The following is a 22,706-nucleotide window of genomic DNA, read 5'->3' on the forward strand; positions in this document are numbered from 1 at the left end:
ACTTAATAGTAGAGAGACTAAATTGATACAAACTCTATTATAAAGGAACTTAAATGAGATATATGTGTGTGTGTATAAAGTACATAAGATAAAAGTATACAAATTGACCCTTCAGTTGGTGAAAATTGAGCTAAATTACGATGTTTCCAAACAAACTATAAAGAAAAGCTGATCAACAATTTGTATCTCTGTACAGAGAAACATGCTCAGTTTCATTCTAGTTTTTTCACGTGATTATTCAATGTAAACTTAATGTCAAACATAATCACAAATGCATATATTCTTCTCGAGGTGCAACGAGGTGGAATTGGTACCTGAGATCACATACTGACCATCCGGAGTAATGGTTGCCTCTATAGTTGTATTGGGAGACGGTTCTAAACTGAACCAACATTGCTGCACAAGTTTTGCATCTAAGTACTAAATCAAGACATTGTATAAGATAGAAACCAAATCTAAAGAAAAAGGTGAGCTGGGGCCTTTCAGCAAACAACTTCTGGTGTAGAACTGGTTTAAGTAGGGTAACTAACCTTCTCTCCTCCATATGCATCAAGAACGTAAATGTTGTTATTCGTGGTTGTCAATAGCACTGATTTGCCATCGTTGCTGAATTTGATATCGCAAACCTCAGCTGTGTCTCCGCCGACTAAAAATGTATCGAAGGACCCCTATATTAGAAGAAATAAATCGAACTTGTCAAAATTATAATCCCCAAAAGGAAGGAAATAAGGCAAACTCATGATACAGATATACCAGAACACTTGCAAGTGCTTAATGGGTTAAAACTTAAAACCTTGTCGTAGGAGCGTGAATCAAACAATTTAATAGCTCCTCCTTCCATAGCCACAGCAAATACAAGGCCTTGCTGGTCATGTGCAACAGTAGGTCTACCACGTAGGTGTAAAATTCCCTGAAAACTACAAGAGTAAGCATAAATAACATTTGTGTAAGATTAGATGAAGAAATGCGGATTGATAACACAAAACCAATAGTATAGCAAAACAGTTGGATAACGATGATTGTTCATTTTTAGACTGAATTTCCCTCAGTCTGCCTTGTTTGTGCCTTTTTGGGAATGGACTAAGGAGGAAGAACATTTCTCCCAATTAAGCACGTCTGTTTCTTAAAGGAAGAAATTTATCTTCATAATTTATAAATCACTTCTTAGTACCCAACATTTGCAACAACAACAAAAATATTCAAAGGAAACCGGAAACCAACCTGACAGGCATTTACACGGAGATCCCAAATCCTCACACTGTGGTCAAGAGAGCCTGACATGAAGCTATCCTTCACCGGAGCCATGCAGAGGGAAACAACTCTGCAGCAGCAGATCCAGGGAAACTCATTACAATAATACTGTTGGAAAATCAATAATAGAAAAGGCTGGTTGAGGAAGGGCAGAGAATTCAAGGACACATTAAGAACCAAAGGTTTTCTGTTTTCATAGTTTTCAAACAACTCTACAAACAAGTGATGCAGGTGAATATATGGATATGTACACAGATTTCAAAAACACTCTGCATGAAGTTAACGTAAAAACCTTCATTGAAATATTGAATAAAAGCAACATTAATGATTAAACATGGGCAGTCATGTGACTCTTATATTCCATAACTGATTGCTTGAATTAAATACAAATCACATGCGAACCAGATCTCTTTTTCAACCTGTTATGTATGGCTCATAAAAAGTCTCGTTGTGGGGTTACGAATTATGTGGGTTGGGGGTGTGGGGGCGCAGCCCCCGCGGTACGGTACAGGGTTGATTTTGTAATTATGTACCAGGGTTTTCTATTATAAATAGAGATGTAACCTAGACCTAAAATATCATTGAATAAAACTTCTAGCGCCGCCTAGGCACCGAGGACGTAAGCACATTGCCGAACCTCGTAAAATTCTCGTGTTCTTTCGTTTTCTTTACCCGTTTTCGTCAACAATTGGTATCAGATGTCAGGAGCAAAATTCGAAGTCGCGAAATTCGATGGTCAGGGTAACTTCGGATTATGGCAAACGAGGGTGAAGGATCTATTGGCGCAGCAAGGGATCTTGAAGGCTTTGCGACCTATAAAGCCGGCGTCGATGGATGAGGAAGATTGGGAAGAATTGCAGCAGCGAGCGGCAGGAACCATACGATTATGCTTGGCGGACGAGGTCATGTATCACGTCATGCATCTATCGTCTCCAGACGAAATTTGGAGGAAGTTGGAAAGTCAGTTTATGTCCAAATCCTTAACGACAAAACTGTATCTGAAGCAGCGGCTGTATGGGCTGAAGATGCAGGACGATCACGATTTGGCGCAACACGTGAATGTCTTCAATCAAATCGTTTCTGATCTGGCTCGGCTTGATGTGAAAATTGAGGATGAAGACAGAGCGATGATTCTGTTGTGTTCGTTACCTTCCTCTTACGAACACATGGTGACTACTCTTACATATGGGAAAGAGACTATCAATGTTGAGGAGATTACTGCAGCCTTGTTGGCTCACAACCAGCGGAAGCAGAATGCAGGGGAAAGCTCTCAAGCCGATAGCTTATATGTCAAGGGTAATCGAGATCGTGGACGGAAGCCAGAGAAGGCAGGGTCCGGGAAGCGGAATTCCAGATCTAAATCCAGGGATAAGAAGACGATTCACTGTTACAAGTGCAAGGAGGCGGGACATATGAAGCGAGACTGTCCGAAGTTGAAAAAGCAGACTGATGAGAAGCGTGATGGCTCATCCAAGTCTGTGAACGTGGTCGAGGATGATAATTCTGATTGCAGTGAGGGTGATATGCTTTCTATTTCAACGACACAATTGACGGATGCTTGGATTCTTGATTCTGGATGTTCTTATCACATCACGCCAAATAGGGAATGGTTTTCGACATACAGGCCGGTTAATTCTGGTTCGGTTTATTTGGGTGATGATCGATGTTGCAATATTGTTGGTATTGGTGATGTCAGAATTAAGATGCACGATGGCTCCGTTCGGATGTTGAGTGGTGTTCGACATATCCCAGACTTGAAGAAGAATTTGATTTCCTTGGGCACTTTGCACAAGAATGGTTTTATCCCTAAGGCTGACGAGGATAGGGAAACCATTCGGATTGTTAAAGGAGCATTGACTGTGATGAAAGGCAAGATGACTGCAGGGAATATCTACAGATTGTTAGGGAGTACCGTTGCAGGTGGAGTTCACTCTGTTGAGTCCTGTGATGATACGACAAAATTGTGGTATATGCGCCTTGCTCATCTTAGTGAACGTGGTATGGCAGAATTACACAAGAGAAACTTGTTGCATGGTGTCAAAAGCTGTAAGCTCGACTTTTGCAAGTATTGTGTTCTTGGTAAACAGACTAAAGTCCGTTTCAAGACTGCGAAGCACACAACTCAAGGGATTCTTGATTATGTGCATTCTGATGTATGGGGGCCTTCCACGACATCGTCTTTGGGTGGATCTAGGTACTATGTTACTTTTATTGATGATTTTTCACGGAAAGTTTGGGTGTATTTTTTGAAACAGAAATCTGAAGTTTTTGAGAAGTTCAAGCTGTGGAAAGCTGAGGTAGAAAACCAAACAGGACGAAAAATCAAGTGTTTGCGGTCTGACAATGGTACGGAGTACACAGATTCATAGTTCCTACAATTCTGTAAGGAGCATGGGATTCAGAGGCATTTTACAGTGCGCAAGACACCACAACAGAATGGTGTTGCGGAACGAATGAACAGGTCGTTGAATGAAAGAGCCAGATGTTTGCGGTTGAATGCGGGGCTTCCCAAACACTTCTGGGTTGAGGCTGTTAACATGGCGTGTTACCTTATCAACAGATCGCCAAGGGCATCGCTGGCTGGGAAAGTTGCAGAAGAGGTATGGACTGGTCATGATGTTAGTTTTGATAACTTACGGATTTTTGGTTGTCCTGCTTATGTGCATGTACCTGCTGATGAGAGATCCAAACTTGATGCAAAATCGAAGGAGTGCATTTTTCTGGGTTACAAGAAAGGTGTCAAAGGATTCAAGTTCTGGGATCCAGTTGCGAAGAAAGTTGTGATTAGTAGAGATGTCGTTTTTGATGAACAGTATATGTTGCAGCAGAAGCAAGACACGACAGTGGTAGATTTCGAGCAGTTTCCAGTTGAGAAACCAGAAACTTCTCAACCGACTTCTGGTGGTTCCACTACGGATGATTTGCAGGATTATAGTCTCGCCAGAGACAGGGTGAGACGGACGAATATAAAGCCTCCGAACAGATTGGGTTTGAAGACTTGGTATCTTTTGCACTTACTGTTAGCAGTGATGATCCAGTTACTTTTCATGATGCCGTTACTAGTCAGGAAAACGACAAGTGGATGGCAGCCATGGTTGAGGAGATGGAGTCTTTGAATCACAATCGCACATGGGAGTTAGTTCCCCTTCCTGAGGGTAAGAAGCCGATTGGTTGCAAATGGGTGTATAAGAAGAAACCAGTAGTAACAGAAAAAGAGGGGGAGAAGTTCAAGGCTCGTTTGGTAGCGAAGGGTTTTTCACAGCAGAAAGGAGTTGATTATGATGAAATCTTTTCTCCTGTGGTCAGGCACACTTCAATCCGAGCAGTACTTGCATTGGTGGCTAGTTGGGATTTGCATTTAGAGCAGATGGATGTTAAAACTGCTTTTTGCATGGTGATTTAGAGGAGCAGATCTACATGCGGCAACCTGAAGGTTTCACTCAACCTGGAAACGAGCATTTAGTTTGCAGATTGAAGAAATCTTTGTACGGGTTGAAACAGTCTCCGAGACAGTGGTATAAACGGTTTGACTCCTATATGATCAAGATTGGCTACAACCGATGTGAGTATGATTGTTGTGTCTATGTTAAGAGCCTTGATGATGGTTCTTTTATTTTTTCTATTACTGTATGTTGATGATATGTTGATTGCTGCGAAGAACATGGATGATGTTATCGGTTTGAAAACTTTATTGAGTCAGGAATTTGATATGAAAGATTTAGGTGCTGCAAAGAAAATTCTTGGAATGGAAATTTGCAGGGACAGAGACTCAAGGAAACTGCGGCTATCTCAACGGGGTTATGTTGAGAAAATGCTAGAAAGGTTTGCGATGAGCAGCGCGAAACCAGTTAGCACTCCATTGGCGAATCACTTTAAGCTCTCATCAGAACAGTGTCCTAAGACATATAAGGAAGCTGAAAATATGGCAAAGGTTCCGTATTCTAATGCTGTTGGCTGCTTGATGTATGCGATGGTATGTACTCGTCCTGATTTAGCTCATGCTGTTAGTCAAGTTTGTAAGTACATGTCTAAACCTGGTAAGCAACATTGGGATGCAGTCAAGTGGATCTTTCGGTACTTAAAGGGTACTGTGGGACATGGAATTGTTTTTGGGAGTCAGCGGGATAATCCTTTGGTTGTAGGATATATGGATTCAGATTATGCAGGTGACTTGAATAATAGAAGATCTACGACAGGGTATGTGTTTACTCTTGGTGGAGGGCCTATTTGTTGGAAGTCTACTGTTCAATCTGTCGTGGCACTATCTACAACTGAAGCTGAATACATGGCAGCGGCTGAAGCTGCAAAAGAAGCTTTATGGCTTACTGGTTTAGTGAAGGAGTTGGGTGTTCAACAAGGTGGAGTTCAGTTGCTTTGTGATAATCAAAGTGCTATTCACTTGGCTAAGAATCAGGTGTATCGTGCTAGAACTAAACATATTGATGTAAGGTTCCACAAGATCAGAGAGTTGGTTGCATCTGGAGAGGTTTTGTTTCAGAAGGTACATACTGATGAGAATGCCGCTGATATGTTCACCAAGCCAGTTACGACAGACAAGTTCAAGCATTGCTTGGACTTGTTGAATGTTTCGAGTTGTTAAAGAAGCAAGGTAACCCAACCCACATTGAAGTTTCCAAGGGGCAGGATATTCGCCAAGGTGGAGATTTGTTATGTATGGCTCATAAAAAGTCTCGTTGTGGGGTTACGAATTATGTGGGTTGGGGGTGTGGGGGCGCAGCCCCCGCGGTACGGTACAGGGTTGATTTTGTAATTATGTACCAGGGTTTTCTATTATAAATAGAGATGTAACCTAGACCTAAAATATCATTGAATAAAACTTCTAGCGCCGCCTAGGCACCGAGGACGTAAGCACATTGCCGAACCTCGTAAAATTCTCGTGTTCTTTCGTTTTCTTTACCCGTTTTCGTCAACACAACCTATTATGACAACATTAATATGTGAAGAATTACCAACCTCTCTTTATGTCCTTTGAAGTAGCGAAGACATCGGTTATCATATATAGAAGAGAAAATAACCTCAGTGATAAAAAATGCCTTATAATATACGAATTTAACCAATTTTTTTGGATTTGCCAAAATAACCAACAAATTCGCAACGCGAATTCCAATTTCGCAACCCAGTTTCCAATTTCGCAACGTGAATATGTAAATTGCAAAGCGAAAGTCAAATTCGCAACGTAAATCGCAACACAGAAGTCAAATTCGCAACGCGATAGTCAAATTCGCAACGCGAAAGTCAAATGTTTTTACGCGAAACACAATATTAATTTTGCAACACAAATGTAAACAGTATTATCGCAAATCATCTCTAACCTAAAACCCTAAAGCACAACTCAGTCCCATCTCCATCTCTCACTCTCTACGGCGACATCCGTCCCCATCTCCGACGAAATCCGTCCCCATCTCCGACGAAATCCGTCCCCATTTCTGACGAAATCCATCTATCTCCATCTCTCAGATCAACCCTCACAACCATTCACGGTCAGAAATGGAAAATCAACCACCGATGATTAGTTTTTTTAATCTCTTATTTTTATTTTGAAATTTTTGTATTATTATTAGATTAACCATTTCACTGAGATTGTTAAATTCATTCGGTTACTGCCAATACTGTTAAACTGTTTAGTCTTTAACCATGTTAAGTTAGTATTTGTCTTTGTTTTGTCTTTTTGTTGAAGAAACCCTAAATCGCAACACCAAATTCACAACGCGAAACTAAAATCGCGTTGCGATTTTCATTTTCGCGTTGCGAATTTAAGTTTCAGAAACTTCTTTTATTCGCCAAATTGAAACTTGAATGAATTGTATTACTTCAACAAAAAAATAAAGACAAATACTAACTTTACAGTGTTGCTAATTTAAGTTTCAAGAATAAACTACTACTCTTTATGTTGTCATTGAACCTGCACTAAACCTATATGTTGTCCTTTTAAATGTTTATATAAGTGCTTACTTCTGGAATGTTATCTGATGTATTTTGTGAACTATGATGGAATAATGACTTGGGTGAATACCGTGCTAGTTTGAAACATATTTGGCTTTGTTTTCACTGTTTAATATCATGTCTGTTTATAGTGTATAATTTGTAGTTTTTGGTATATCTAACTTAGTATGTTTATTGTTTTTGTAGAAATTTTTTTCGGCTGCATTGACCTTAAGGAATAAATTAAGCCTAGCCACTAAAATTGCGTCGACGCTTATACCTCTACAAAGAAAATTGTTAGAGGATACTTGCTTCGGGCCATGGCTGAAAGTGCAACATACAGGTGGAGATGCTATGTTGACACATTTGTTTCTTCAGACCATGACTAACGATCTACCCGAGGGTACAACGTGGTGATGAGGAGATATGGTTTCATTTTCCTCCGGCACCGACATATACTTGTTTTGGGCGGGAGGAGTTTTGCTTAATCACCGGTCTACGCTTCGGACACGATGATGTAGGTCGGTACACTAGTCATATCGCCCGCCCATCATGGTTATATCGGGTTTTTCCTGAGCTGGCAAAGTCGAAGCCGAGTATACACGTCGACGACTTGAAGATATTATTTGATAAAGATGGTTTTACTCAGATGAATGACCTTGATGTTGTCCGAGTATGCCATTTATTACTTTTGCATGTCGGCTTTTTAGGCAAAGAGGGAAGACAACCAATCTCCGAGGACCTAATGTTATTGGTAGAGGACCTAAATGCTTGGAACTTGTTTCCGTGGGGTTCATATCTATGAAAAGCTACCTGGAAGAAGTTGTCGTCTGCCTTTGAGGACCGAAAAAGTTTGGGGAGTGATGGTTCTAAATACACTTTGACAGGCTTTACTTGGGCCTTTAAGGTAAGAATTTCTATATTATAATGTTTCCAAAATTATAATTAATTATTTAACAATTACTAATGTTTGTGTATTATATTGTTTGTAGATTTGGATATTTGAGGCTTTCCCCAGCATGCGGACATATGCGATAAAAAGATCAAATGATATTCCTAAGGTTATTACCTGGAATAGGATCCGCATGTTGGATTGGGAAGAGTTACTCCCATATACGACGATGAATGATGTAAGTTAACACACAAATAATACCATATAAACAAGTTATTACTAGTATATTTATTTTTTTATAAAACAACATTGATGCATGGGTGTCACGTCTTCTAATAATAAGGAAATTGAAGAAAATAGGTACTCGATGGACTATTGTGCCGACGTCTTTTCACGCAGCTCACTTGAAGGATCAGAGAGATGCTTCATATAAGTTGGCTAATGGAAAAGCTAAACTTTATCTTGCGTGGTGGGAGGTCGATAATGTTAGTATTTATTTTTTGAATATTTTAAAGGTTTTCATAAATTTTATTTGATGTGCGTAATTATTTATGATTGCAGGTGTTTATCCCTGTTTTGGAACATCGTCATTGGCTTCTCGTCGAGCTTCAGCTCCCATCCTTGAAGACAATGGTATATGACAACATGTTGAATTACATACCACTGTCTGATTTGAGAGATATTATTACAAAGAGATGGAGCGATCATTTGGCTGAATACTTGAATGCGATTGATTATTGGACAAAATCTGGAAACAAGAAGCCAAAGAAGTTCAAAATTACAATGATCAGAGACGAGACTGCGCCACAACAAACGCAGGGAGCCAGAGTGTAACACCCCAACCCGTACCCGACCTGGATACGAGTCCGAGATGTCACATTGACATTTTTAAAACCCTTTATTCTTGTAAAATAACTGAACATTTGAATTTATATTAAGAAAATACAATCATGTATTATTCAATTATGTTTGGTATAAAATTTTTAGATAAAAACGTGTTTATGAACGGTGAAATACGATATGAACAGTAATACAGTAACCTGCTACAGTGATTTTCGTAAATTGTACATAACACTCGTAAAAACTTAACAGTTCATTTCTTTGCATTTGTACTTATATAAATATGTTTAAAATATTACAAAACTCGATCAGAGCATAAATACCTAATTTACCTACTTTATTTACATGCCAACCTATTTATCACATAATAATACATACTGTGTAATTTACTTCTGATCTGGTCTTTGAGCAGAGATATGTTGTTACTATGAACTTAGCTTTGATCCTTCTGCTTCTCAGTACCTACGTGTAAATCACTTACACGCTAAGTCATAGACTTAGTGAAGCAAAAACATAATAATAATGCATTTCTCATAAATATAAACATTCAATCTATGAATTCAATCGAGTCGCATATAATTCAGTATACTTGATAACATGAGATAATACAAGTACTTTTAGTACCTTTTTATCGTATAACTACATATATCGAACATTTCTCTACATACCATGGAACACATATACTACTTCACAACAAAACATACATAGTAGCAAATCAATTTATTTATCTACTCTCTGTAAGGACCATGTATACTTTTGAGAACTTAAGGTATGTGAGTACATTGAGGTTGTGCACCACTATGCTGTCACAACAGCTCGTATAAATGTCCCGAAGGACCAGTCCATAGATTCCGAAGAACCTAGGTAATCAGTCCATATGTCCCGAAGAACATAGGTAAACAGTCCATATGTCCCGAAGAACATAGGTAAACAGTCCATATGTCCCGAAGAACATAGGTAAACAGTCCATATGTCCCGAAGAACATAGGTAAACCCTCGACCCTTGGCATGCCAACTATACCCCTAGCTCTCATATCACATAACATGGGCATTATCATTTATAACAGTTCACATTACTTATTCATATTCTTTTTCTTATAAACACATATCTTATCTTTTCAGTCACGTATCACATGTACGTGTAATCATGGATCTCATAATCACATGTTTCTTCTCTTCTATCACATACCACATGTATGTGTAAACATATATCTAATATCATATGCTGCATTTCCATGTAAGCATGTAAATCATGTAACATATAAACATACATCCATTTCTATGTACTAATGCACACAGAGTAATCACATAACATTATATAAGTTACTTCTTACCATAGTAACTCTATCATTGACTCATCGCAAGCCAATGTTTGATCAAACACATAAGTACAATTTAAATTGCACTCACCTTAGCCTTGCTTTGATTCGATTATAATCCTTTGATTATTCTGGAACTTGTTTAGGCTCAATATCTACATAAATATATCATTTCAAAACAACTATCAGAAGCCTAAACTTTAAACTTGATGTTAATAACTTAAACCGGTTTAATGAATCAAATTCTATATTTTCATTTAGGGGGGAATCGATACCCCCCCAGGGGAATCGATACCCCCTGAACATACTGGAATTTTTCGTTCAAGAGGGGGAATCGATTCCCATTCATAGGGTATCGGTTCCCTCTACCCAGAAATTGTATTCTAAGCTCGAAAATCATCAATTTTCAACTCAAACCTTCCTATTTCACTTCCTTTAATACTCCTAACTTTAATACACATACTTAAACTTATTTCTATTCTATAATCACTTCTTTAACTTCAAATCTAGTCATTCCTATGTAATTGCAAAAATTATTCTAGTTTTGCAACATGTTCAAATTCCTATTCTAACACTTCCTATCCCTTAATTAACTTGATGACAAGTCAAATTCAACTTTCAATTCTCAATATAAACTTTATTTCGATATTTCATTCAAAAACTCCAAATCTTTAAATCCTCATAAACTCTTCATTTTTTTGTTTTAAAGCAAATTAATCCTTCCTTAATCTTACTTAGCATCTAATAATCAAAACTAAACTTAAATTTCAGCACATAATCAGCTCAAGAGAAAACTCACCTTTGCTTGGCTTCACACGTGGAGAAGAGAAAATGAAGAAGAAAAGAGAGAAGAGATTTCTGGAAAATCTCCCATCCTTATCCATATATATATATATCATTTAATTATAATTTTCAAGTCTAATGACCATTTTACCCTTTAATTCTTTGGATAATTACTATAAACTTTTAGGAAATATTTCCGAACAAATCATTAAACTATTAAACTATTATACTTTAATCACCATATTCTGAAATTTTACAATGTTGGTCACTAACCCGTATTTTGGGATGTTACAAATCTTCCCCCCTTAAGAAAATTCGTCCTCGAATTTTCATTGCACCAGGAGATAAGATATTGTCTACACATCTCCAATGCATTTTACTTTAACCTTTCTAAAATCCATATAATGTAACTCATTATATAGACAGTAACCTCTATTTTCATCACTCCATACCAATAATCCATCTATATTTATTATTATTATTATTATTATTATTATTATTTTTAATCTCTAATTACCATATAATTTTTTTTATGGTTCAGATTCAATCATTCCATTTTCCTTTGTCTTATAAACTGATCACTGATGTACATATTCTTAAACTTTTCTATAACAATATTCTGCATCATTTGATCTTTTAATATTCTCCTTATAAGAATCATCCCTTATACCTTATCTTATCAATGCAGCAAAGAAACTATTCTATTTCAGAACGATATAAATCCTCTAACATTATAATTTCCAATTCATCTAAACTGTTTAACTCTACTCTTTTCAATTATAATTAACATTTTTATGGTAATTATAAAACTGGTTTATTTCCAATCTTACTTCAAATTCATTGAATAACAATTCATCAATTTAGTAAGAAATTAAATTCTCCGAATTATAATGGGACACTTTCAATATATCTTACTTATCCACACACTGTACCCTAATAAATTTGTCACTGTCATATTACTATGAATAATTTCTAATTGAATTCTCAATTCTTTCACCCATTTACTACTAATATATGAACAAGCGAGCCTAAATCAATCATTATCATAATATATTTATTTCACACTTGAAAGATACCTGCTATTATCTCTGGATCATCAAAATCTTCATTGGTATTAATATTATACATTCGAGCAGTGGAGCGTATTTCTTGTTGAGTAGAAGATTCAGGTTGGCTCCTACCTCTTCCTCTCCAAGGTATCGAAGCAGATCGTTCCGACTGTACTGGTTCTCCTTTCCCCAATGGGCAATCTCTCACAAAATGTCCCATTTCACCACATCGGAAACAAGCTCCGGATTCTACCCTACATATTCCACCATGATATTTTCCACAAGTCTGACAATGTCTCTGTTGGTTTCTGTCCTCACCAAACCCTACTGATTGGGTCTGTCTAGCTTTCATCTGATTTGATTCTCTAACGGAGGATACTACCAATCCAGACCTTGCCTGAGACTGAGTACCAGAATCTCTACCCCTCTTGGGTGGTGCAGAACTCGATAAAGCCCCGGTTCTTTTGGATGATTGGGTTCTTTGATCCCCAAACCTTTCATTCTGAGCTCTCTCTAGAGCTTTAGCACGATTTACTATTTCTTGAAACGAGGGCAAGTTCAATACTATTAACATTTCTTTCAACCTTGGGCGCAAGCCCTCTACAAACTACCCACACACATCCTTCTCTGTTGGGATCAACTCAGCCGCAAAACGACTTAACTTATTAAACTCGCACTCGTACTCATACACTGTGCGATTCATCTGTTTCAGATTCAAAAATTCTTGCTTCATTTGCCTGATAAATTGGTCTCCTATATACTTATGCTTAAACTCTTCTAAGAACAAAGACCATGTCACTTGATCATTGGTCATTCTCAAAGTGACATTTGTCCACCACATTCTCGCTTGCCCACGAAGCAAGGAGACCACTCCATCTAACTTCTCTACATTAGAACAGTGAAGTCCATCTAACATAATTTTTACATCATTAAGCCAAAGGTCCGCAGCAACAGGACCTTCTTCGGCTTCACCTTTAAACTCTGTAGCTCCTAAACCCTTCAACTCCTTTGCAACATTCATTCTTGGAGTTGAAGTAACAGGAGGTTGAAAACGTGTCAATACCGCATCTAATGTTCTAAAGAACACATCTTGATCAGTTACAGGCACTCCAGAAGGTGTCTGTTCTTCACCTTGCCTGGCCAGGGCAGGTGAATTACTGCTCTCAGCGGGCCGATCATCTCCCGCTTGACTTCTATAACTATCATGTCCGGACATCTATTAAGAATAAACATATCGTTCTATTAGCAAAACAACATACTCATTACTATACCAGATCAGAAGTTTTCACTATTTTGTTGGCATGTATACATTATAAGACACCCTAGACTCTTGTTTATGCCGAGAATCGACTAAACCGTAGCTCTGATACCATTAAATGTAACACCCCAACCGTACCCGACCTGGATACGAGTTCGAGATGTCACATTGACATTTTCAAAACCTTTATTCTTGTAAAATAACTGAACATTTGAATTTATATTAAGAAAATACAATCATGTATTATTCAATTATGTTTGGTATAAAATTTTGAGATAAAAACGTGTTTATGAACGGTGAAATACGATATGAACAGTAATACAGTAACTTGCTACAGTGATTTTCGTAAATTGTACATAACACTCGTAAAAACTTAACAGTTCATTTCTTTGCATTTGTACTTATATAAATATGTTTAAAATATTACAAAACTCGATCAGAGCATAAATATCTAATTTACCTACTTTATTTACATGCCAACCTATTTATCACATAATAATACATACTGTGTAATTTACTTCTGATCTGGTCTTTGAGCAGAGATATATTGTTACTATGAACTTAGCTTTGATCCTTCTGCTTCTCAGTACCTACGTGTAAATCACTTACACGCTAAGTCATAGACTTAGTGAAGCAAAAACATAATAATAATGCATTTCTCATAAATATAAACATTCAATCTATGAATTCAATCGAGTCGCATATAATTCAGTATACTTGATAACATGAGATAATACAAGTACTTTTAGTACCTTTTTATCGTATAACTACATATATCGAACATTTCTCTACATACCATTGAACACATATACTACTTCACAACAAAACATACATAGTAGCAAATCAATTTATTTATCTACTCTCTGTAAGGACCATGTATTAGCCCATGTATACTTTTGAGAACTTAAGGTATGTGAGTACATTGAGGTTGTGCACCACTATGCTGTCACAACAGCTCGTATAAATGTCCCGAAGGACCAGTCCATAGATTCCGAAGAACCTAGGTAATCAGTCCATATGTCCCGAAGAACATAGGTAAACAGTCCATATGTCCCGAAGAACATAGGTAAATAGTCCATATGTCCCGAAGAACATAGGTAAACAGTCCATATGTCCCGAAGAACATAGGTAAACCCTCGACCCTTGGCATGCCAACTATACCCCTAGCTCTCATATCACATAACATGGGCATTATCATTTATAACAGTTCACATTACTTATTCATATTCTTTTTCTTATAAACACATATCTTATCTTTTCAGTCACGTATCACATGTACGTGTAATCATGGATCTCATAATCACATGTTTCTTCTCTTCTATCACATACCACATGTATGTGTAAACATATATCTAATATCATATGTTGCATTTCCATGTAAGCATGTAAATCATGTAACATATAAACATACATCCATTTCTATGTACTAATGCACACAGAGTAATCACATAACATTATATAAGTTACTTCTTACCATAGTAACTCTATCATTGACTCATCGCAAGCCAATGTTTGATCAATCACATAAGTACAATTTAAATTGCACTCACCTTAGCCTTGCTTTGATTCGATTATAATCCTTTGATTATTCCGGAACTTGTTTAGGCTCAATATCTACATAAATATATCATTTCAAAACAACTATCAGAAGCCTAAACTTTAAACTTGATGTTAATAACTTAAACTGGTTTAATGAATCAAATTCTATATTTTCATTTAGGGGGGAATCGATACCCCCCCAGGGGAATCGATACCCCCTGAACATACTGGAATTTTTCGTTCAAGAGGGGGAATCGATTCCCATTCATAGGGTATCGGTTCCCTCTACCCAGAAATTGTATTCTAAGCTCGAAAATCATCAATTTTCAACTCAAACCTTCCTATTTCACTTCCTTTAATACTCCTAACTTTAATACACATACTTAAACTTATTTATATTCTATAATCACTTCTTTAACTTCAAATCTAGTCATTCCTATGTAATTGCAAAAATTATTCTAGTTTTGCAACATGTTCAAATTCCTATTCTAACACTTCCTATCCCTTAATTAACTTGATGACAAGTCAAATTCAACTTTCAATTCTCAATATAAACTTTATTTCGATATTTCATTCAAAAACTCCAAATCTTTAAATCCTCATAAACTCTTCATTTTGTTGTTTTAAAGCAAATTAATCCTTCCTTAATCTTACTTAGCATCTAATAATCAAAACTAAACTTAAATTTCAGCACATAATCAGCTCAAGAGAAAACTCACCTTTGCTTGGCTTCACACGTGGAGAAGAGAAAATGAAGAAGAAAAGAGAGAAGAGATTTCTGGAAAATCTCCCATCCTTATCCATATATATATATCATTTAATTATAATTTTCAAGTCTAATGACCATTTTGCCCTTTAATTCTTTGGATAATTACTATAAACTTTTAGGAAATATTTCCGAACAAATCATTAAACTATTAAACTATTATACTTTAATCACCATATTCTGAAATTTTACAATTTTGGTCACTAACCCGTATTTTGGGATGTTACACAGAGGGGATTGTGGTCCTCTCGTATTCTTGTGCTTGGAACGTTTGACGACATGAAGTATACAATATCTACCTCCCACAGATAGAGATAGAGCTGCAGTAGGCTTGTGGTTTTGGCATTATATGGCCAGATCGATATATACGAGACGCTACCTACCTGCATCCGCGTGCTGAAAGTTGTACATAAACAATTGGTAAGTTTGAGCAAGTGTTGTTAACATATATACTCTTTAATTGGTTTGAAAATATTTGGTTAAGTACCTAGAATTTAATAATTTGCTATTTGTTGGTTTTAGATGTGTAGAAAGTGTTGTTTGAGCAAATGTTTGGTTTCTGCAGGTTAATCCTGAAGTGAGCTACGTGAAATGTATTTGTGCATAAATAACAGTCTGGGGTACACTTTTTTTCTTTGTTTAATTGAATTTTACATTGAAAGTTGATTTGTTACAATTGATGAGGAAATAAGATTTATTTTTTGATTAATTGATTTGTAAAAGTTGATTTATAAATAAGAATTATTTTTTTGATTGTTTAATTGATTTGTAAAAGTTGATTTGTTGTTTCTAAAAAAATCAATCTGCATTATGTTTGAAGGCAAAAAAGACCTATTGAAGGTACAAATTTGCAACACGAAATTCAAATTCGCAACGCGAAATAAGCATTGCGATAGTCAAATTCGCAACGCGATTTTTCGGTTTGCGAATTTAACTTTCGCATTGCGAATTTGACTATCACAACGCTTATTTCGCGTTGCGAATTTGACTTTCGCGTTGATCGCAACATACAACATCAAGGTATATACAACATCAAACACATTCAAGCTATAAATACAAGCTAAGGACACTTGAAGAAGCAAGAGAACAACTATCCAAAAAATCAAACAAGAGAAAATCCCAACATGATAACAGAACAGATCATATCAATGTTCAAACTTAAGTTGTAGATTTTGATTTCCTTTTGCTTGGCACCATATGAGATTTGGATTTGGATTTCCTTTTGCTTGGCACCATATGAGCTTTGGATTTTGATGAGCATCAGATGTATTTCGAACTTATGATTTGGGTGGTACTCAGAAGCATTTCAGAATTTTTAGTTGCCATTTGTTGCATTTGTGATTTTTTATACCAGCAGACATTGATTTTAGATTTCTGTACAAATGAACACCACAAAGTCCATGAAAAGCATCTGGGAAACACCTTCTAACAGCCTTGTCAATTGAGTTTGTCCTATCGGATATGATTGTCAGATTGCTAATAGGACCTATGCAATCCCTAAGATGCCCCATAAACCATGTCCATAAATCAGAGGTTTCAGATTTGCCAACCCCGTAAATTATTGGCAGTATCCCATTGTTAGCATCCATGGCTACTGCTAATAAGTTTACTCAAAGGTATCGACCTTTCAAATGTGCTCCATCAACTATAATAATTGGGCACATGCAAGTAATAAACGAACGAATCTACAAAATCATATACACAAGAAATATAATCATTTAAATGTGAAAAAATGAGTCAACAAAATTATAATTATTTACTAACCGCAGCACCAATGGCGATAAACAGCAACTCAAAGTGTCCATCTCTATCTGTTTTGATATTAGTTACCGACCCAGGATTTTTCAGCTTTAAATTGTGACAATAAGCCGGCAGTTGGGCAAACAATGCTTCTGGCGACCCCTTCAACAATTCCAAGGCATAACATTTGGCTCTCCAAGCTTGAGAATATGAGATACTAATCTTGAACCGAGCATTCATGTCAGTTATAATTTCATGTCCCCGGTATACCATTCCATTCAAAAACATTAACTCAGCCAGAAAACCACCCAACACCTTTTTGTTTGCCTGTTTATGGTGAGGAAAAACTTGAGTTCTTGAACATGTATGTTTATCAATAAAAGTCCTAACTTGAAACATTTTGCAATCTTTTATCCTCTTTGCAATCATACTCCACGTACAGTTTTTGTCAATCATACACCTTGTTTCGAAACGATCTTTGCTTGATTTGTTAACTCTTAGTTGATAGCCATCTTCCACACATTTCGTATACAAAACTATCTTCAAGTCTTCCTTTGTATCAAAACAATCATCTTTCTTGATACGAATAACTTTTGTGTAACAATCAACTGATATCTTTACCAACTCTTCTTCCAGTATCTGAAGTAATTCTGGCATATTCTAGTTATACTCCCGTGACATTTTCTTCTTTTTCCTTTCTTCGGGGACTTCTTCTTCTTCTTTTTCTTCTTCAGGTTTATATGAATTACAGAATAGATGTTCAACATGTTCATTCACAGTCGTAAGTTCCTCCTCATTATCATCAACAACATCTCCTCAGCAGCGGCTGTTTCATCATCAAAATTCGGGTATTGACCAATATCAAAATCATTACATGCATGGTCTGTTTCTTCTTCCATCACATCATCAAAATCCGAGTATTGACCAAGATCAAAGTCCGGGTATTGACCAAGATCAAATTTTGAATACTGACTAGTACTTACAATTTTTTCTGTTGGCTCATAATCGTCTAACTGGTCAATACGAAAACCGGAATTTGGTGCTGAAAGTTGATTAGGATTTGGATTAGGAAAAAGGTTGTGGGTTTTGAGATTGTGTTTGGTATTGGAAATGTGGTGAAACAAAATTTGCTTGGTGATGAAATTGTGGTGGAACCATTAAATTTTGGGTTGAAGAACTTAGTTGATTACTACCCGCTACTGACCCAACTTCACTACTTCTAGGTTCAACAACATATAATGTAACATCATCTTCTTGCGAAACACTAATGTAAGCAATGAATCGTTCAACATCTTCATTGTCGGTTAACAAATAAACTTTACCTTTTCTCAGATAAGATAGCCTAAATCCACTTAGAGGCTCTAAATTCAATTTCTTTGCAACACATAACAATAGAGTTTCATAAGTTAACTTTTTTAATGACAGTTTTAGTTGAAGATTCATGGGTAAAGGCACATATTGTAAAACACCATGAACATTCTCCCATGACCCTCCAAAACACAAATCTATCCAAACATGATCAACATTAGATGATTTCATTCTAAAAATTGTAAATTAATTTACTAAACAAACGAGCCATAAACTAGATATCATCACTAACTTAGAGAAAAACATACATTTATTAAGTTGATAGTTGATAATTTGGGAGAGAAATCATTAAAAAAATTATATAGAAATAAAATTATGTAAAAAAATAGAGATGGGGAAGGATGTCGTTGGATATAGGAACGGATGTTGCCGGAGAGAGTGATAGATGGAGATGGAATGAGTTGCGATTTAGGGATTTAGGTTATGAGTTACTGCTGATACGTTGTTATATACACAAAACATTTGTGTTGCGAAACTAAAACCTATTGCGAAATTAAATTTGCATTGCGAATTTGAAATTCAGTTGCGATTTACAAATTCGCGTTGCAAATTTGACTATCGCAACGTGAATTTGAAAAATCGTAATGCGATTTACATATTTTCGCGTTGCGAAATTGGAAACTGGGTTGCGAAATTGGAATTCGCGTTGCGAATTTGTTGGTCATTTTGGCAAATACAAAAAAAGTTGGTTAAATTCGTATATTATAAGACATTTTTTGTCACTGAGGTTATTTTCTGTAACACTCCCAACCCGTATCCAAACCCCGGATACGAGTCCGAAGTGTCACATTGACTTTTCAAACATTTATTCGTATAAAATATTGAGTTATTTAAAAACTTTTATAACATTAAACTTATTCAAAAACGTTTACAAAACTATTCAGAGTTTATACAATATATTCTTTTAAATACATGTCAACTAGAACTTTATATATTAAAGTACATATTAATCACCTCTTTTCTGATCTGACATTGAGTAAGGAGAACTGACATGTCTTACTCCACATCGCTCTTTACTCTTCTCCATACCTACGTGTAAATCACTTACACGCTAAGTCGTTGACTTAGTGAGGCATATAAAACATATAATAAAACCACAAACCATTTCATATAACATAATGCATACTTATACATATATCATTAATATACTTATTAGTAGTCATATCATTATTACTAATTTCTTTCTATCATGTAAGCATATATTGAACCTTTCTATACTCACCATCGAGTATCCATGTCATTTCACAACAAAGCATATATATAGTATCATAACAAGTTATTTATTATCCTTAAAGCCCTTGCATTAGCCCATGTATACATTTGAGAACTTAAGGTATGTGAGTACATTGAGGTTGTGCACTAATGCTGTCACCACAGCTCGTATCAATTCCTCATGGGGCACCGAACCTTAGTTCAGTATTCGTCCCGAAGGACCAGTCCATAGACCCCGAAGAACCTAGGTAAACAGCCCATATATCCCGAAGAACATAGGTAAACAGTCCATATGTCCCGAAGAACATAGGTAAACCCTCGACCCTTGGCATGCCAACTATACCACTAGCTCTCTTATCACATAACATGGGCATTAACATTCATAACAATTCAATTTAATTATTCACATCCTTTCTCTTATGAACATATATCTTTTCTTTTCAGTCACGTACCAAATGTACGTGTAATCATTGATCTTATAATCACATGTTCATTCTCTTCGGTCACATACCATATGTATGTGTAAACATATATCTAATATCATATAACATGCATCACAAATGCATGTATTCACATAAATCATTTCTTATAGCTTTATTCATATCACATATTCATATAAGCTCATATCTTATTTCACATATACTTTCCATATAACTTATATATCTCATAATCACACAAATCATAACATTGATCACCAATCAAATAACATTTTAGGAGTTACTTCTTACCATATTAAATCCATCATTGGCTCATCGCAAGCCAAATGTTTATTCAATAATATAAGTACAAATTAAATTGCACTCACCTTAGCTTTTCTTTGATTCGATTATAATCCTTCAATTGATCCGGAACGGGATCACGTTCTATATCTACATCATCATACATAGATCTATATTAGTATTATAACTAATATACTCTAATGGTTCACTCTTTAGACTAAGAGAAAAGGCAATTTCATCTTTTAATGAAGGTATGCATCGATGCACTACTGATGCATCGGTGCATAAAATGCATTCGATGTTGTATTATTATTGGGATGCATCGATGCACGAATTGCATTCGATGTATTTATTTTAAAAGAGTGCATCGATGCACTTCATGTACATCGATACACCTTCAAACGATTTCTGGGTTTTAACCTTGATGCATCGATGCACTATGAATGTGCATCGATGCACTCTGCCCAGAACCTCTTTTTGACCCCGAAAATTCATTCATTTTGGATTAAATCATTCATGTTTCATCCCCTGTTTCCTTCTTAACTCTAGTACACATACTTAAACCAATATATACTCATTTATTCCATCTTAAACCTTAATATTCTCTCATCTTTATTAACTTCAAGAATCATACCAGATTTTTAACATGTTTTAAATCTAATTCTAACACTCCATATTCCTTAATTAGATTGATGACAAGTCAAATTCCTACTCAAAATTCACTTACTAACTCTTTTCTAGAATTTCCTTTAAAAACTCATTTTCTTTAATCTTTCATAACTTCTTTATCTTTTGATTTTAGAACAACTTAAGCTTTCCATAAGCTTAAGTATTACCTAATGATCAAAACCCACTCTTAAAATTAACAAATAATCAGCTAACAAGGAATCTTACCTTTGCAAGCTTGGCTCTTCTCTCTCTCGTACATGTAGAAGAAGAAGAAGAAGATGAAGATGAAGATGAAGAGAATATCTCTTCATCCTTATCCCCTCTAACATATATATCCTTATCATATCTATTTTTAATTCATTTATTAGTCAAATGATCATTTTGCCCTCTACTTCATTTGATAATTACTAACAACTTTTAGGATTTATTTCCAGATAAATCATTGAACTAATCCATTCTTCTACTTTAATCACCAAATTTCTGAAACTTTATCATTTAGTCACTAACCCATAGTTTGGGATGTTACATTTTCTCTATATAGAAAGATACCATAAGGCTTCCGTTAACAAAAAGAGAAAAAGTGGATACAAGAACTGTTGTTTGGTTAATGTACATAAGAATAAAGTTTAAATCATCCTAAGAAACTCTCACCTCCAGTCGATTCCAAATTGTGTCTCGAAGAACATATAACAGAACTAGGATGGTGTGTGAAACATAATCGATCAGCACCATGTTTCTTATGATATGTTGTCCTTATCAACCTAAACCAACATTAAAATGATACGGTTGAAAATGATCCTAACACTTAAATTTCCAACAACAAACCTAATTACAAAGCAGAAATCATGCTAAAAACTAAAACTTTCTCACTGAACTTGCAACTAAAAATTTTAATATTAACTAAATCAATGGCAACACATTTCTTTTCTTTCTCCTTTTCCTTCTATATTCGATTACAGTAGAAAAAACAAACTAACTTAGCATTGGCAATGTCGTAGAGGTGAACTGAATCGTCCTAACTAGCTGTCACCAATAGATCATCCTTTCGGTGAAAATCAAGTGAACTTATCTTTCCTCCCTGAAAATATTTGACCAAGTAAAAATGAATCAATTTGAATATTCAGAGACGAAAATTCGAATCAGTAGGCTGGTAGGATGAAGTAAAAAAACCTCATATGAATTGAATTAATACATTTAAAAAATATCAAATAAATCAGAATTCAGAAGCTTGAAGTAGCTGTTCTAGTTTTTTGACAAATATTTTTTGTAGCTTAAAAAAAGGTTTACAGTAATGGCGGATCTAACAGAGAATTAAAGAGAAAAATCAGTGACAAAAAAATTACGAAGTCTGAGAAGAT

General features: G+C 35.8%; 1 protein-coding gene across 1 annotated transcript; it reads right to left on the reverse strand.

The window, feature by feature from the left end:
• Positions 1-327: 327 nt before the first annotated feature.
• On the reverse strand, positions 328-6,270 carry LOC120159480 (protein ANTHESIS POMOTING FACTOR 1-like). Its single transcript, XM_039170073.1, has 4 exons — positions 6,226-6,270; positions 1,222-1,321; positions 794-910; positions 328-668 (listed from the first exon to the last, which is right to left on the reverse strand). Exons 2-4 carry the CDS (start codon positions 1,303-1,305, stop codon positions 513-515), a joined length of 357 nt encoding a protein of 118 aa, XP_039026004.1. The 5' UTR covers positions 1,306-1,321; positions 6,226-6,270; the 3' UTR covers positions 328-512.
• Between the last annotated feature and the right edge of the window lie 16,436 nt (positions 6,271-22,706).

Source organism: Hibiscus syriacus, unplaced genomic scaffold (assembly GCF_006381635.1).
Source record: "Hibiscus syriacus cultivar Baekdansim isolate YM2019G1 unplaced genomic scaffold, ASM638163v2 tig00111366_pilon, whole genome shotgun sequence".
Lineage (NCBI taxonomy): Eukaryota > Viridiplantae > Streptophyta > Magnoliopsida > Malvales > Malvaceae > Hibiscus > Hibiscus syriacus.